This window comes from Podarcis vaucheri (assembly GCF_965113315.1).
Source record: "Podarcis vaucheri genome assembly, chromosome: 2".
Taxonomy (NCBI): Eukaryota; Metazoa; Chordata; class Lepidosauria; order Squamata; family Lacertidae; genus Podarcis; species Podarcis vaucheri.
This window is the reverse complement of record NC_138760.1, coordinates 8,340,285-8,355,530: the sequence shown is the minus strand read 5'-3', so window position 1 is coordinate 8,355,530 and position 15,246 is coordinate 8,340,285. Positions and strand designations below refer to the sequence as shown.

The 15,246-nt window shown below is 49.6% G+C and overlaps 1 protein-coding gene across 1 annotated transcript in view; it reads right to left on the bottom strand.

Annotated features, from left to right (window-relative positions):
• Positions 1-1,056: 1,056 nt before the first annotated feature.
• CSRNP2 (cysteine and serine rich nuclear protein 2) overlaps positions 1,057-15,246 on the bottom strand; it is a 41,855-nt gene continuing 27,665 nt past the window's right edge. The window contains exons 3-5 of the mRNA XM_082205818.1: positions 14,904-15,163; positions 8,848-9,144; positions 1,057-7,469 (exon numbers count right to left, since the gene is read on the bottom strand). Coding sequence (XP_082061944.1) covers positions 6,567-7,469; positions 8,848-9,144; positions 14,904-15,163 — 1,460 coding nt within the window. The 3' untranslated portion in view covers positions 1,057-6,566. The remainder of the gene's footprint in view (positions 7,470-8,847; positions 9,145-14,903; positions 15,164-15,246) is intronic.

Below are 15,246 nucleotides of genomic sequence, written 5' to 3'. Positions count from 1 at the left end.
CTTGTTTTCTATCCTATAGCTTGGTAATAGCTTAGACGGGCTGGGACCATAAAGCCAGGGGTCTCCAAGCTTTCCAAGCCTTAGGCTGATGTCTCGAGCGACAGTTGCACAGAGGGCGGCCGTACGCGAACACGCAATTTCTTGTGCTCCTCCAACCCCGAAGTGGGTCCCCGTGCCGCGCCGGTAAGAGCAGGCGGCGGCAGTTGCCATGGGCCAGATAAACGAGTCCCTCGGGCCTTATCCGGCCCCCGGGCCGTAGGTTGGTGACCCCTGATCAAAGCTATTCACCTTGTCATTTCCTCAATCAGTCCTGCAGTTTATGCAGGATCGTCAGTTTATGCAGCATACAGGCAAGGGCCATGGCCAACACACACTGTACCCTAGTTGTTCTTTGTAACGAGTTTAATTCCCCTGCCGAGAAATGAAACGACTGGCTCTGCTCGCCAGGCATCAGCTGCGGCAGACAGCTTGTGCTTCTATTAACTATATTCCAAGCTGTACTCTACAGGCGAGTAAGCCACAGCCTCTCTGAAAGGCCCCACTGATATTTCACTATGAATGAAGTAAACAGATGATGCAAAAACAAGGGTAAGCCCAGTTCAAGTTGCATGAACAGGTACTGCTATCCAGTGTGGTCTTGATGCTGTTTCTGAACCAACCATATATTGTGTGTGCATCGTTACAAGGCAGATTCTGCTCCAAGACTGAAATTATAGGGCCAATTAAACTCAGTAATCGCACTAGTGTAAGTCAGCGCAACAGGACTTCTTCCCCTTCCAGAATGACGTGCAAGGCGAGGAAAGGGGAGCTCGTGTCAGCTCATGTGGCATGAACAAGCATCAGCACTGCACTGAATACAACCCATAGTTTATAAACTCTAGATTAGTGGTTTTGCAGACAATATGCACCATGGAAGAGCAGCGGGCGCACGTGCGCTGGTGGCATGATCTTGGCTCTAGTCAGGATTATGAAAGGTTGCATGTCCAGTGCACTATTAAGTGAGCAGCAATAACCTAAACCACTATTGCCAACTTTTGCATTGAGGACAGAAGCTGCTTTGCAAGTTCAAGCATTTCTTTATTTTTACACTTAAATATCCTCTTTAAATACAGCATTATCACAATGAAAATAAAATAAAAGGCAAAACAAAATGTAGAGGACCTGACAAGCTTTGGATTCACATTGAAAATGCCACCTGTATACCATGTGAGGCAGGAGAGCGGAGAGCGAGTTATAAAGTTATCGGAGTCACGACTGATGAAGGGGGCAGGGCTTGTACCAAATGTCTCAAACTGGGGCCTAGTTAAAGAGTCTCCCAAACAGGTAGTAAAAGGGCCATTCCCATGTAAACAGTTCACTAGCACCAAAAAAGAGGAGGGGGCAGGGAGAGGAGAAAGGAGGAGTGTGTTTGATCACTTTGCGACAACACTAGCTCATCGTTATGGGTATGCTGTACCAGCGTTTTAAAAAGTCTTTAAAAAAAAAGCCAAGTGAAGGAAAATCGGATCCATTTCCTAACATGATTTGGAGTTGAGGATTTATATTTTTTCCACTTGCAACCAGGTCACCCCACCCAAAAGCCATTTTACTTTGTCCTTCCATCAAGGCGACACGCTCCTTTGTTTTTCCAAGGTCACAGGCGCAAAAGGTCAGATCAGCTTTGCTGGCTCATGGACACAATTAGAGCATAGGGGCCAGGACAACAGTGGCGCAGCAATTCAGATGGTGCCTGGGTATGTCCCCACGATGCCAGTTTTATCCAGACGGGTTTCTATCGACCTATTTCAACACCCTCTGCTTCTTGGAATGTCAGTCATCATAATTCCTTTTTCAGTTTCAAAAAGCAGATATTTAAGTGCGAAGTGGTTTCCATTTGCAGAGCAGGCCACCGGTCATTCATGGGCTGCAGCAGCTTAAAAGCACTCAAAAGAAAAAAGTTCTTAAATTGTGAGAATTTGCCAGCGGCCTAGGTGTGTCCCATTTGCACCTCTTCCTTTAGAGTTGATCACAGCCAACCCCCAAAGAAAGGAACGTGCAGTGTGGAGTTTTAAAGGCTACAAATATAAGGGGCTGGTGGTCAGGCATTTTAACCGTTTCCTTTAGGCCACAACTGCACCACCGTTGCCCATGGCTCCTAGGCCAGTGCTGGAGTGGCCAGCTGGAAGTGCTTAAGTGTTCCGGTGGGGTGGGGGAGTCCTTTTTGCCTTGCACGCATCAGCAGAAAGCCAGAGATACAAATGGTGCACCCTGCGAGTGTACACTGCTAGTCGCGCCACAAGGCAGGGAATGGTGGGGACTGGACACGCACCATAAAGGCTACAGTGGTGTTATGATGAACTTGGGGAGGTTTATATAATGGGGGCATTTCAACCCTACTTCCTTTGCACCTTTGGCCTAGGACGACAGACGGCGCAACTTTGTAGAGGAAGCGCATCCCTTGCTCCTCTGCTAGAACTCTTCTGCTCTGTGAATCTCCAAGCACAACAGACACATACGCTTACAGAGAGGGTTGCATCTGGAAATGACTGCCTTTGAGACTAAAGCCAGCTTTTTAATAGCACCTTTTATTTTGTAAACGTCTAGTATGGGGGCGGGGATACCTAGCAATGTCACCAGTGCCCCTTTTCAAGCCCTGGTTGTAGAGAAGCATGGGAGAAAACCCCCAATATTAGCAGCAGAACTCCTAGCAACGAGGCCCAGTGACACCCGTTTGTGTGCACGGCACCCTTTGCTTCGCAAGGCAGCAAATGGGACTGTGATAGACATTTTAAGGCTTTTCTCGTTCCGATGCTTCTAGGTCCTCTTCTCCCTTCCCTGCCCCGTTTCAAAAGTCATTGCACAAAGAAGCCTGGCTCCTGCACGCACTGGCGCCGTTTCCAAACCTTTCACTGCAGCAGGAGGTGGCGAGGCAGCAATTAAGTACTTATTTGTGAGACGAAGCGCAGGAAGCTCAGGTGTGCGGTATTGATGCTAAGCAGCAGATGGAAAGCTTGGAAGTTAAAAGGAAGATCGGGGAGGAGTTATAAAGTACCGAAGCCTTTTTATATACTTAAATACTCACCCATCTGGTCGGAAGTCTCATCAACCCAGCAGTGTGAAGTTCCATGGGCTGCAATATTACTGTGAGGTCAGGAGCTGTTCCGGAAGAAAGGAAAGAAAAACCTCTCTCCCTGTTGCTGTCATTTCCAGGACTGCATTGCTTCTGTTCACCATATATCTCTGGGAGCTAGTGCCATTTCAGAAGGATGGGCTTTTCCATATGGGTTGGCAAAGGTGCTTAGTTACTAGAGATGTGGAGTTCCAGGGGGGAAAAAACTGGGAACTTTCCAGAAAAAACAGGGTGGGGGTTGCCCTAGAATCTACTTTCTGATGGAAAAAATGGAAATTTGAAGCATTTTCTTTTTTGGAATGACTTAAATGCTTTAAGGCAAGTTTTTGCTCACTTAAAATGTGTACTATGAACACAGTAGAAGTGGATATTCTACACCTATCCTTTTGACTGGGTCCTTCCCTTGTGGTCAACCTTTCCCCCTCTCCCCTTAAGTGACAGTGACAGAGACTCCCTGTTATACCATAGCATGATCCTTTGCAGCCTGACAGCTCAGAATCAAGTCTCATTGGTTTGGCGTAACTGACTCACTCCCAGGTAAGTGCATAGAGGGGACGGCAGCCTACAGCAATTCCGCGTGCGCTTATCTCTGGAACACTAAACAGAAAAGGTATTAGTTCTGGGTAAACATGCATAGAATTGCTCTGGAAATTCCAGAGTAAAATTTTATAAGCCAAGTTATAAATTATGTGTTTTGGGTTATTAAAAGCAGTAAAATAAATGTAGGTTTGGTAAGAATTGCATATTATCTGGTTGGCCGCTGTGAGAACAGGATGCTAGACTAGACGGGACATTGGCATGATCCAGAAAGCTGCTCTTACGTTCTTATTTCAATTGCCCCCAAAACTTCCATTTCTCCCCCCCCCCCGGGGGGGGGGAAAAAAGAACCAGTTTCCACCACCAAGGCTTCAAAGTTTCTGCAATTTTTACATCTCTATTAGCCACCATTTATCATTGTGATAAAGGTGGAGGCAAAGAAGTGGGTTAGGTGCAGCTGCTGGTAAAATGGTTTTGTTCTTTCTCTATCACCTTTATGGTTTAAGAGGGATGACGGGCTTGGGGTTCTTGTCAACCAGCCCCTCTTCCCCCCACCAGTATCCAAAACACCGGCCAGATGCTCAGCGGTCAGTTTCAGGTAGTCCTGTTTAGGAAGAAGCTGCCTTCTGAAAAGACGACACGCATTTCATACATCTTAAGGTTACGCACGTGTTAGCTCCCAGATAGAATTAAGTGATGAAGGAAGAATGCTTCTCGCATGGGCTGCTTAGATTCCACCCTCCCTTCTAAATAAATTTAAGTACAGCAGCCTTGTACTGCCTAGGGAATCCTCCAGGCGACTTGGTGCCCTCCAGACAGGGCTACAACTCCCATCTGTCCTTGCCAGCTTGGCCAATGGTTAGGGATGATGGGAGTTGTAGTCAGGGCTTTCCCCCCAGCTGGAACCTGGTGGAACTCAGTTCCAGCACCTCCCAGGTGGGCGCCATTGTTGTTGTAACAAGGGAAGCATTCATGGTGAGTTCCGGCACTTTTTCTAGAAAAATAGCACTGGTTGTAGTCCAAAAACACCCAGAGTGCAATGGAATGGGGAAGGCTGCAATGAATGGCAGGAAATTAAATACCCCAAAGGGCTTATGCAAGTAACGGAGGTCATGAACAGTCTGGGGAAGGAAAGAGATTATAAAGTGGGGAAGGTTCAGTGCTGGTTTCGAGCTAAACTGGCGTATTTAGAGCAGTGTTCTTCAACCTTGGGTCTCAGAGGCTGCTGGGACTACCATTCCTATCATTTACAGTGAGCTTAGAAAATGGTCAGGGATGATGGGACTTGGAGTCCAGCAACATCTGGAATGCCCTTAAGTAAGCCGCTCCTGATTTAAAGGCACACCACACGGAAGCCGTGGTGATAGCCAAGATGGTCCAGAACAGTGAACTGCAGAGGAAGGCAATAATCTGTTACTACAAAAAAAACTAGGGGAGAAGAATGCCAGGGAGGGCGGATGCAGAAAGTGCTTTTGTTATCTTGCAGTGAGAGAACCTTCAGTAGGACAAGGGGGAACGTGGCAGCTCTAGGGACACCCCACCTCATCCTTTTCATTCTAGGACTAATAAGAACAGCTAATTGCACCCCTTCCTTGCGATGCAGATCTCAGGAGATGCATACAGCTTGGAAGTCTTCTACACTGCCACCTTATTGCACCCTAGCCCCTTGTGCCCACAACCCGGCCGGCTATAGTTGCATTGCATATTCAGATTCATCTGAAGGCTAGGGTGCTAGCAAGTAGCAAGGGAGTATATAAAGCTCTCAGATCCACCTCCAAGCTAGCGTGCAATTAGAATGGAACGTCTTGAAACAGCTGACGGGAAGGAGAAAAAAATTAGTGGAACAACTGGGCAGAAGGATAGTTACTCTGCTGGACCTCCCTGACCACCCAAAAGGTCAGGTCTTTACCTCCACTGAGAAGATCAAACCGCCCCCCCCTGCTCCAAGTGCATTGAGTGTTCAAGAATCAGATCACAGAAGGGATTAACATCATAGAGGCAGAAAACGCCAGCTCAGAATGGACATTGGAGTGTCATAGGAAGTCCCAGTAAACATTCAGCACATTTTGTTTGTTAGTTAAGAAAGAAACAACGGAACTTGATCGATCTCACTGGACCCGATTCAGAGCCAGCGAGACGGCGAGTAAGCCTGCTTGGGATGAAGCCACTGGGCAAGGAGGATCCCAAAGGGCAATGGTTCTGTATGGACAGTTGCATGCCAAACTGCAGGTGTAACCAGTCACGGTCAGCGTTAATCTATATGGAATTTAAAATGGGGAAGAAAAGAAGAAAAGTTCTCCTAGGGAAGGAAGGGCGGCAAAAATGTCACATAAATAAGAGTTTGTAAGAGCCTAAAGCTGTGCAACTGGCCAGAGCAGTTCAAGCAGATTAAAGGAGGTCACAGTTCCAAGAAGACAGAGCACTGAAAGATGACAAAATGGTACAGGTGGAGGCAGCTGCACTGGGGGCCAGAGAGAGAGATTCCACAGCATGTATGGATTTGTGATATTCCATAGCAGTAGCAACGTCCTCTTCTACCCCCTTCCCCCAAAAAAACTCCACTGAGCCCTCTGGGAGAAAAGGCAGCTTCACTCTATTGCTTCCATGACACACATTCATGTTTGGTCCTTGCAGGATGGGGGATAAGGAGCCTGCCCCGCAGCAGCTCCAATTGGACCGTTTCCTGTCCGTAGTCCAGGCGCTTCTGTGTTGAGAGGCCGACCAATCCGCAGAAGAAACCCCTGACCCCCTGGGTGTAGTTCGTTTCATAGTGAGCCTGTACAACGCAGTCCCTCTTTCAACGCTCCCCCCCTCCCAACGCCCCACGTTAAATAATCCTCCGGGGGCCTGTGGCCGTTAGATAAATTCTCTGCCAATAAATAGACATCCAAGATTAAGAGCTACAGTGGGTCGGGATGGGTCACACGGCCAGAGCAGGTCCCAGGGAGCACTCCTCCGACGAGGGCAGCTCACAGGCCCTCTCCGGAGACTGCCCCAAACTCTGGGGCCGCAAACTGTCCTGCGGCACGTTTGTGTGGAATGACAGGCTTGGCGGAGGAGGAACCTCAGGCGGGCAGCTTTCAGAAGCGAGGGGCTCCGGGGACAGGGCCGCTTTGCCCCCTTCCGCCCTGCCGGAGACGGCGGCTCTGGCACAAGGCACCAGCGAGGTCACTGGGACGGAGTAGACGCTCAGCTCCTTCTCGTCTGGGTAGCGAGGGGGAATGTCGGGCTCCTCGGTGCTGCTCTCGCCCTTCACGCCCAGCACCGACCTTTGGTCGACCTGATAGTACACAACCGGCCCATTGTTCAAGTAGGCCTGGCCGCCCTCGGCAGAGCTGGCTTGCTCAGAGCTGTCCGTAAAGCACAGAACGGAGGAGCCCAGGGGCAGCTGGGCTTGGATGAGGATGGGCGTGGACAGGCTCGGGCACAACCCGTCGGGGACCGCCAGGGGCTCTTCCAAAATGCACACCCCCAGGCTCTCCACGCTGGAGCCGCTGCTGGAGTCTTCCTCGGCCTTCAGCCGCTCCAGCTCTTCGGCCGTCTGCAGGTGCATGACCGCCGTTTCGTTCTCCGCCATGAACTCCTGGAAGTCCTGCGTCTCGGGGGTCTGGGCCCCCAGCCAATCGCCGCTGGAGCTGGGAGGGGCGGCGGCCTCCTCCTCCAGAGTCTGGGGGCGGCTCACCTGCCGCTTGTTCTCCAGCTCCAGTTTCATAATGGTGTGGAGGTAATGAGTCCGCACCCGGATGGGATTGAATTCAATGCGCCCCGCCATGTTCCCACAGCCATCTCTGGAACAGCCGCACGGGAAGGACATTCGGTCCACCTGGGTGGGGGAAGTTGAGGGACAGTGAAACTGGGCCCAGTGGGAGAGCACTGCAGCAGGCAGCGGATGATGCAAGCCTAGCCAAGGGGTTGTTGTTGTTGTTGTTTTGGGGGGGGGGAGGCTGGGAGTAAACAGAAGCCAAGTTCCTGTCGGGAGGAGCGTGCAAAATTCATGCAGGCTGCCGCTGGTAAGCAATAGGACAGCCAGGTCTGCATGCAGCCCCCTCCCCAAGCCAATTTCTAGACGCTAACAGAAAAAAACTGGTCTGCTGGCCAAGACAAGTGATCAAATGCTGCAGCTTTAGTGCTTGGGAATTAAATATCCTTCCACTGGAAGCACATCACTGAGGGGGAAATATCTGAGACCTCCCCCCACACCCCACCAAAACTGCACATTTATCACATAAAAAGCTGCCAGCAGAAGAAGAAAAGGATGCACATATGGGGGAAAATATTAAGGAAGGGACAGAATGCACACAATCTGAAGGGCTGTGTTAGAACAGAAGGACAACATGCAAAACCAATTCTTCACAGTGAAAACATAGAATTTGGTACTGGATGAGGAGGTCAGCACCCTGAGAATCTCAGCTTTCATTTCAGCAAATATAAAAATTAGAACGCAAGTTTGTAGTTCTAACGGATGCCAAGACAGCGTAAAAGAGCACAGGCAATACTACAAGTTTTAGAAGGTGGATGGGGTGGAAACAGAGCCAAGATTTCCAGTGGATCCTGAATAGTTCTCCCTGATGCTCCCCACAGGAATAGGAGGAGCAGAATAATGGAAAACAAAACAACGAAACATGAACCCGTGCTTAGAATTGCACAAATGCTGCAAATTTATGGAGAAAGTGTTTTTCTTAATCTGTTCATTTCAGAAGGGAGCCAGTAGAGGGGAGCAGAGGGACGGCAGACCTCACATGCAGAGTAACTATGAGGATAACATGCAGACTGCAAGGACAGAGTTATGCTCAATAGCAACCAGGGCTGCTCATCCTAGGAACCCTTTCAGCTCCCCTACAACAAAGAACCACCTCTTCTTGCTGTCCCCCTCCCCTCTCTCCCCAAAACCCAAATAGAGTCTGAAACAATTACCTTCTATTTGGGCAAATTCCTCCTGAGATAATGGGGGGCTGCCTCTCTCTTTGCCTCAGAGATGCGAAGGCCCAAAGTGTCACCACCGGATCCCACAAGACCTTCCAGTGTGTTAATTTACAGACTTACTAGGGAGCACAACTGTTTCTCCTTGCAAGCTCAGGGCGAACGCAACCACAAAGACCTTAAATGGACACGCTTCAACACCAAAGGGACAGACAGACAGACAGACAGACAAAAACTGCGTGGTATAATTCAGGCCAAAGCCTAGCGGTTTCCCCACTGACCTGGCATTTAATTCCAGCCAGGCTACAGGCACAGGCCTCAGGGTCACAGTACAGCCGGCAGTCACAGCCGCACTCCTCCCGCGACAGGCGGATGGCGCGGAGCTCTTGCTTCTCCTCCGCATCGATGCGATGAACCCCCGAGGCTCGGAGGAGAGCGCGGCGCCTCTTGGTGGGCAGGGGCTGCAGGAAGAAGTAGTCGTCCACCTCCACGTTCTCTACATCTATGTCGTCGTCGGAGACGTCCTCGAGAGTCAGCCCATCCGCCTCCTCCGACTCCACAGTGCCGTTCTTGGTCAGCTTTGGGTGGGGGAGAAGAGAGAAGACACACACACACCAGCAAAGTTAATCTTCAACACTCTCTAAGCCGCATCCCGCTTTGCAATCTGCGGAGAGACAAGCAATTTCCTTGGGTTGAAATTTGAAAATTTATTCCACACATCTTTGCGTCAGAGCAAAAACTTGGTACGCAGCACAGAATGCAAGGGTCCCAAGAATTGTAGGCTTAAAAAAAATATTTTAAAAATTGCCCAGGTCTCACTCAGAGTGAAGCTGGGAAACCTGGCCAGGTCTGGTGAGGGCTTGCCAGGCATTCTGGAAGTTAAGTGATGGGCCAGCAGTCGCCTGCACGGTCCTTTATCCCTCTTCCACAGCAATCGCTCATTAGTCCCTAAGACACGTGTCTTCCACTTCCATGCCCTTCTTTTTAGTCTCTCCCAGCGCCCCCCCCCCCGCAACTGCTACTTAATAATTTAAGAGCGGCCCTGCTAGATCACACCAAAAAGCACCCTCTTCTCAATGGCCAGCCAAATGCCTGTGGAAGCTCACCACTGAGATACGAGTGCAACAGGGAACTCTACCCTTGTGGTTCTTTGCAAGTCACATTCAGTGGAGGGGAAACTTAGCCACTCAGGCTAGTAGCCAAAGAAAGCCCCACTCCTTAAAGTAAATACATTCCAAACGCTTTGAAAACCTGCACATTCAAGGCGCAATTTGATATGCAAGATGAATGCTTAGATTGAGCAATTTAGGGTTTCTTGGAAAGTAGATGGGGGCAGAGACTTTGGAAGATATTTCTCTGCGAGTTATTCCTCTTCTCTATCTGGGTCAAAAAGGCCAGCTCAGATTAACATAGGAATAGTAATTAAGGGAGAAGACACTATCATCTCTCCTGGGCATTCTTGCATTGCATAGGAGAAAACCAGGGCTTGCCACAAAGTGAACCCCTGGACAGAGAGCCACATCCAATTCCAGCTCCCTGTCACAGCTCAGTGGCACAGCACACATTTGGCACACAGAAGGTCCCAGGTTCCGTCTCCAGGGATGGGAAAGATTTCTGCCTGAAACCCCCGAGAGCTCCTTTTCTCAGGGGAGACAAGACTGGTCCAGTAGGCTGGCTCAGAAGGCAGTTTCCTATGCCACTGTCACATGTCCTTGTAATAGCTGGTGATCTGTTTTAATTTTTGTGTAGTTTTTAATTGTAGTACAGTAACTGGTGTAAGCGGGGACGCGGGTGGCGCTGTGGGTTAAAGCCTCAGCGCCTAGGGCTTGCCGATCGAAAGGTCGGCGGTTCGAATCCCCGCGGCGGGGTGCGCTCCCGCTGCTCGGTCCCAGCGCCTGCCAACCTAGCAGTTCGAAAGCACCCCTGGGTGCAAGTAGATAAATAGGTACCGCTTACCAGCGGGAAGGTAAACGGCGTTCCGTGTGCGGCTCTGGCTCGCCAGAGCAGCGTTGTCACGCTGGCCACGTGACCCGGAAGTGTCTTCGGACAGCGCTGGCCCCCGGCCAATAGATGTGAGATGGGCGCACAAACCCCAGAGTCTGTCAAGACTGGCCCGTTCGGGCAGGGGTACCTTTACCTTTACCTTTAACTGGTGTAAGCAGCTTTGATTTTTTAAAAATGAAACAGCAGCATACAAATATTTCAATACATTAAAAAAAAACTATCTACCCATTCATCTATCCACCTATGAATTAATGTTTAGCTTAATGCATGAAACGGTCCATATCCTACTACAGGCCAGAGTGGGGTGGGGGGCAAAACAAGGGACAAAACAGAACTAGAGCATATGAACTGGAATCGCTTAGTCAGCAGAGCATGAGACTCTTAACCTCAGGGCCATGGGTCCGAGCCCATATTGGCTGAAAGATTCCTGCCTTGCAGGGGGCTGAACTACATGACTCTCATAAAGGTAAAGGGACCCCTGAGTGTTAAGTCCAGTCGTGAACGACTCTGGGGTTGCACGCTCATCTCGCTCTATAGGCTGAGGGAGCCGGTGTTTGTCTATAGACAGCTTCCGGGTCATGTGGCCAGCATGACCAAGCAGCTTCTGGAGAAACCAGAGCAGCGCACGGAAACGCCGGTTATCTTCCCGCCAGAGTGGTACCTATTTATCTACTGGTACTTTGACATGCTTTTGAGCTGCTAGGTGGGCAGGAGCTGGGACCGAACAATAGGAGCTCACACCATCATGCGGATTCGAACTGCTGACCTTCTGATCGGCAAGCCCTAGGCTCTGTGGTTTAGATCACAGCGCCACCCACGTCCCTTAGATGACTCTTATAGTACCTTCCAACTCCAAAATTCTGTTTTATTGTGGTACCCTGGCTCATCCGTGCACATCACCCTTTCTGCTTTGGGTTATTTATATAGTGCTATCAGCATACAATGCATTTTACAGAGTAATATAAACCAGGGCAGAAAGTCCCTGCCTGCAGGAGCTTGCATTTTTCAAGGGAATGAAGCGAGGTAGAGAAGAGGAGAGTGCAGCGTGTGTTGCATTCTACAGAATCCTAAGGGAGAATGTCTCTAGCCTTCATGTTTGCAAGGTTAAGTTTTAAAAAGACAACTTAACCAAAATAATTGGGGGAAGGCAGCACAATTCGTTTTGCACTCCATTTTCTGTTCTCTGAGTTCAGTGCTGCTTGAAGTACCACCATCTCTTTCTTCTGCTCCATTTACACCTAATAAGACGCCACTTTCCCCCAAATGCATCTACAATCAGAACTTCCACCATATAATTCGTCTTCTCTGGCACAAGCATAATAAGGACACCATGCCGACAAGACACAAAGGGGAAGGGGGAAAGAAAGAAGGCAACTGTATTACAATGGGACAGAGGCAAGAGGGTTTTTGCCATTTTTATTTTATGAACTTTCTTGGGAAATGCAACCAAACCTCCATGTATTAGAAGCAGCAGGGTTGCTAAGCGTGTTCCTGTACTTGTGCATGGTTTTGAAGAGTGACCACTGAAGTCCTACGTTAAAGAATTCTACGCACCTCTTTCCGTGGGGACAATGAGCACACAGAAAGCCTAACTACTGCTAGTTCCAGAGCTGTGAACATCAGCTCAGTCAGGGAGCTCCACAGAGGACAGCTGCTCTCCCTCAACTTGTATGGAGCAGAGTGAATTTTGTTTTCTCCCCACCCCAAAATCCCAGACCTGCGCTCACAGCCAGAAGTATTGCCAGTGGCAAAGAGACCTGCCTGCACAAAACAAAGCAAGGGGAAGTGATTTCATCAGACTGGCCACAGGATTACAGAGGTACTATTCCTCAGAGACATGATGCAACAAAGCCTCATCGCAGGAGTGACTGACTGAGGTCGCAGTAACGTTACTTGGCTTCGCTGCTCACGTTCAATGGGAAGCAGCGAGAGCCAGTGTGGTGCAACGGCTGCAGCCCATTTTCCCCGCTGAGGGCGCCGAAACGTGGGCGACCTTAGGTCATTTTACAACACAAGATTGCCGCGATATTAAAACGCACCCATTAACTGTGATTCTTGGAAGAAGCAGGAGATGAAAGCAACAAGGCTGGCGGCATGCACACTCTCTCCCCTCTCTCTACTTGCTATGTGGAAATCAGTCAGAGCCTATCCTCAAGGCAGGGCGTTTGAAGACAATGCAGAAAGCGTAGGCTGGGGGTCCGATGGGTCTGCACCGAGAAGGGAGCTGTTATCTTGCTTCTGAAATTTAGAGCTTTGAAGGCGTCGGTAGTTTCTTCTCTTTTTTCACACAGATGTGGTAGACACAGGGAGAGAGGAGGGCATGGGCATTTGTACAAGAACGTTGCAGGGGTGGCGGGGTTGGGGAGGGGAGGCTGGAGGGACAGACCCAGGAATAGGCGGCAAGAAGGCGGCCACGTGAAACTAGTTCTCTGGCCGCTGGAAATCTGTGCGTTAACTTCCACCCCCACAATCCACACTTTCAGGTATAGCCCATACTTTTCTAAGCCTCTCTCAGCTGCCTGCCAAACACGTATGCAAAAGCCAAGGTCTTCTGAAAGCTGGATTCTGTGTGGAGTGTGCAGGTGCGAGTCCTGCTTGAGGACTTCAAACAGTGTATTTCCCACAGAATTCGGGAACCACAGATTGGTATTTTTGTAGAATTACTTTCCATTTCGTTTGCGTTTGCTTCCTATAATTACAGCCATGTATTTGATCAACTTGCTTTGGCACTACTCCTACTGATCTGTCCTAACCAAATGCTCCTTAGTTTCAGAACTGCAGGGACTGGAGTTCTGTACAGCATAGGCAAAGTTCTCATGGATGAGTGTGCAAGCCTGTTTCTGGAATGTGCCACTTGAGGCTGCAGGTGGGGGGAGATGCTCAAATGCAATTAAATAAGTAAATCCACACCCACGGAAAGCTAACACATGAGGACAAAGGGTTCTAGGCTAGCCCCTGTCTCCCCGAGGTGTGTGTTTTCTACATGCAAATATTATTAATACTTTTTAAAAAGAATATTTAAAAATAATTTAGTGATTGGTATTCAGCAAAATACTAGCACTTCCACAACACTCCTTTCCCCTGTACATCATCCCCAGATCTGCTCTGGAGGGTTGAGAGAACGCCTTGAAGAGACTTTGGGGGGGGGGGACAGGGGCAGGAGAGGAGAAGAACATTCCAATGCAAGGGGAGAAATCCTTGTGCGGATGATGGAACATTCTCCTTGGCGCTACGCTGAATGCAATCTAATGAGCGCTAGTATGGATGAACATTTCATCATGAGCGCCCACCCCTGCACCCTGAAATAGTGCAACCCCAAAACAGGTTCACCTCCCCATGACTGGAAGTATGCGCAGCACAAGGAAGGAATCAGGGGAAGGACTATAAGAAAGGGTATTTGTCTCTTTCGCTCAGCTGGTTGTCATGGCAGCCAGAGACTGATTGGAAATTCTAGGTTTGTAGACAGAAGCATCCAGTCTGGTAAGGGAAACCCAGTTGCTAGGCAACCCCAGGGACACACAGGCCAGACAGCCAGGAGGCATGATATGGAGAAGGCTGGAACAAGGCGCTTGCTTCCAGGGGGTAGGGCCAAGACCCAGAGTCTTTCACCGCAGCTCCTCAGCCTCCTCATGAACCAGCTTGACAGAAAGCAGAAGGGGCTCTGCAAAAGCTGGTGCCAGGTCACTAGGGGAGAATTGGCTGGAGTCACTCATAGACCCCTCCTGGCTGTGCTGCTCTGATGCCTCATTCGCAAGAAGCTGGGGATTCCCTCCACTTCTTTCACTAGCAAGCCACTTTCTGCTAAAATGACCCTCTCTCCACACACCCTTGTTGGGAAAGCTCTTGGCCAGCTGAGGCTCTTTTCCCCTACGGGAAAAAACCTCTAAGCTCCCATTTTTGCATTAGCAACTGCCCCTAGCTGCGTCCCAACATCATGTGAAGGGCCTATGTATATCTACAGGGGATGGACGGGCACAGAATTTAGTTTGGGGCACAGAGCTAGCATGAATTAGCAGAATCAGGCAAATAAAAAATAACCAGAGAAGCAGATTTTTTTATGTTTTTCTGACGCAGAACAGTAGCAGATCTGCAAATGCGCCAAGGGGCGTAAGAGGCCACTTGGTCTTTAACGCTTCTTAGAGATGGGTCCTACAGGTTAATACAGCTAATGTTGCAGACTGTATGAACAGATATGGGCACGCAAAGCAAATTTCCCACGGCTGCTGTGCTAATGGCCTCCATTATATGTGCCGAAATCTACATGGAGTTATAGCCACACAATAAAACCTTCTGCAAGCCAGTGGGAGAGATGCTTATGGCCACAAAAAAGTACCTTCATTTTCTTGGCGTGGAGCTTCTCCTCCTTGAGGTGCTCTCTGAGAATCTCCCGGTGGTTCACTTCTTGCTCCTGGGCAAATTCACCAAGGGTGTACCTGCGGACGGAGTTGTGGCGCTGCGCCATGCCCAAGGAGCTGCCCCCTTGGCTGGGCACGCTGGTAAATCCCTGGCGCCTTGCAAAATAGTACACCGTCACCTGGTCGAAGCGCACATTCTTCCTGCGCAACTGTTTCTGCCTTTTCAGGATGGAAGTTGCTGGGAGGAGAGAAAGAAGGGTACGGATACAGCAAGTGCTGAGTATACCTTTGCTCCCTTGTCATCGGGTCCCACAAAGTCCC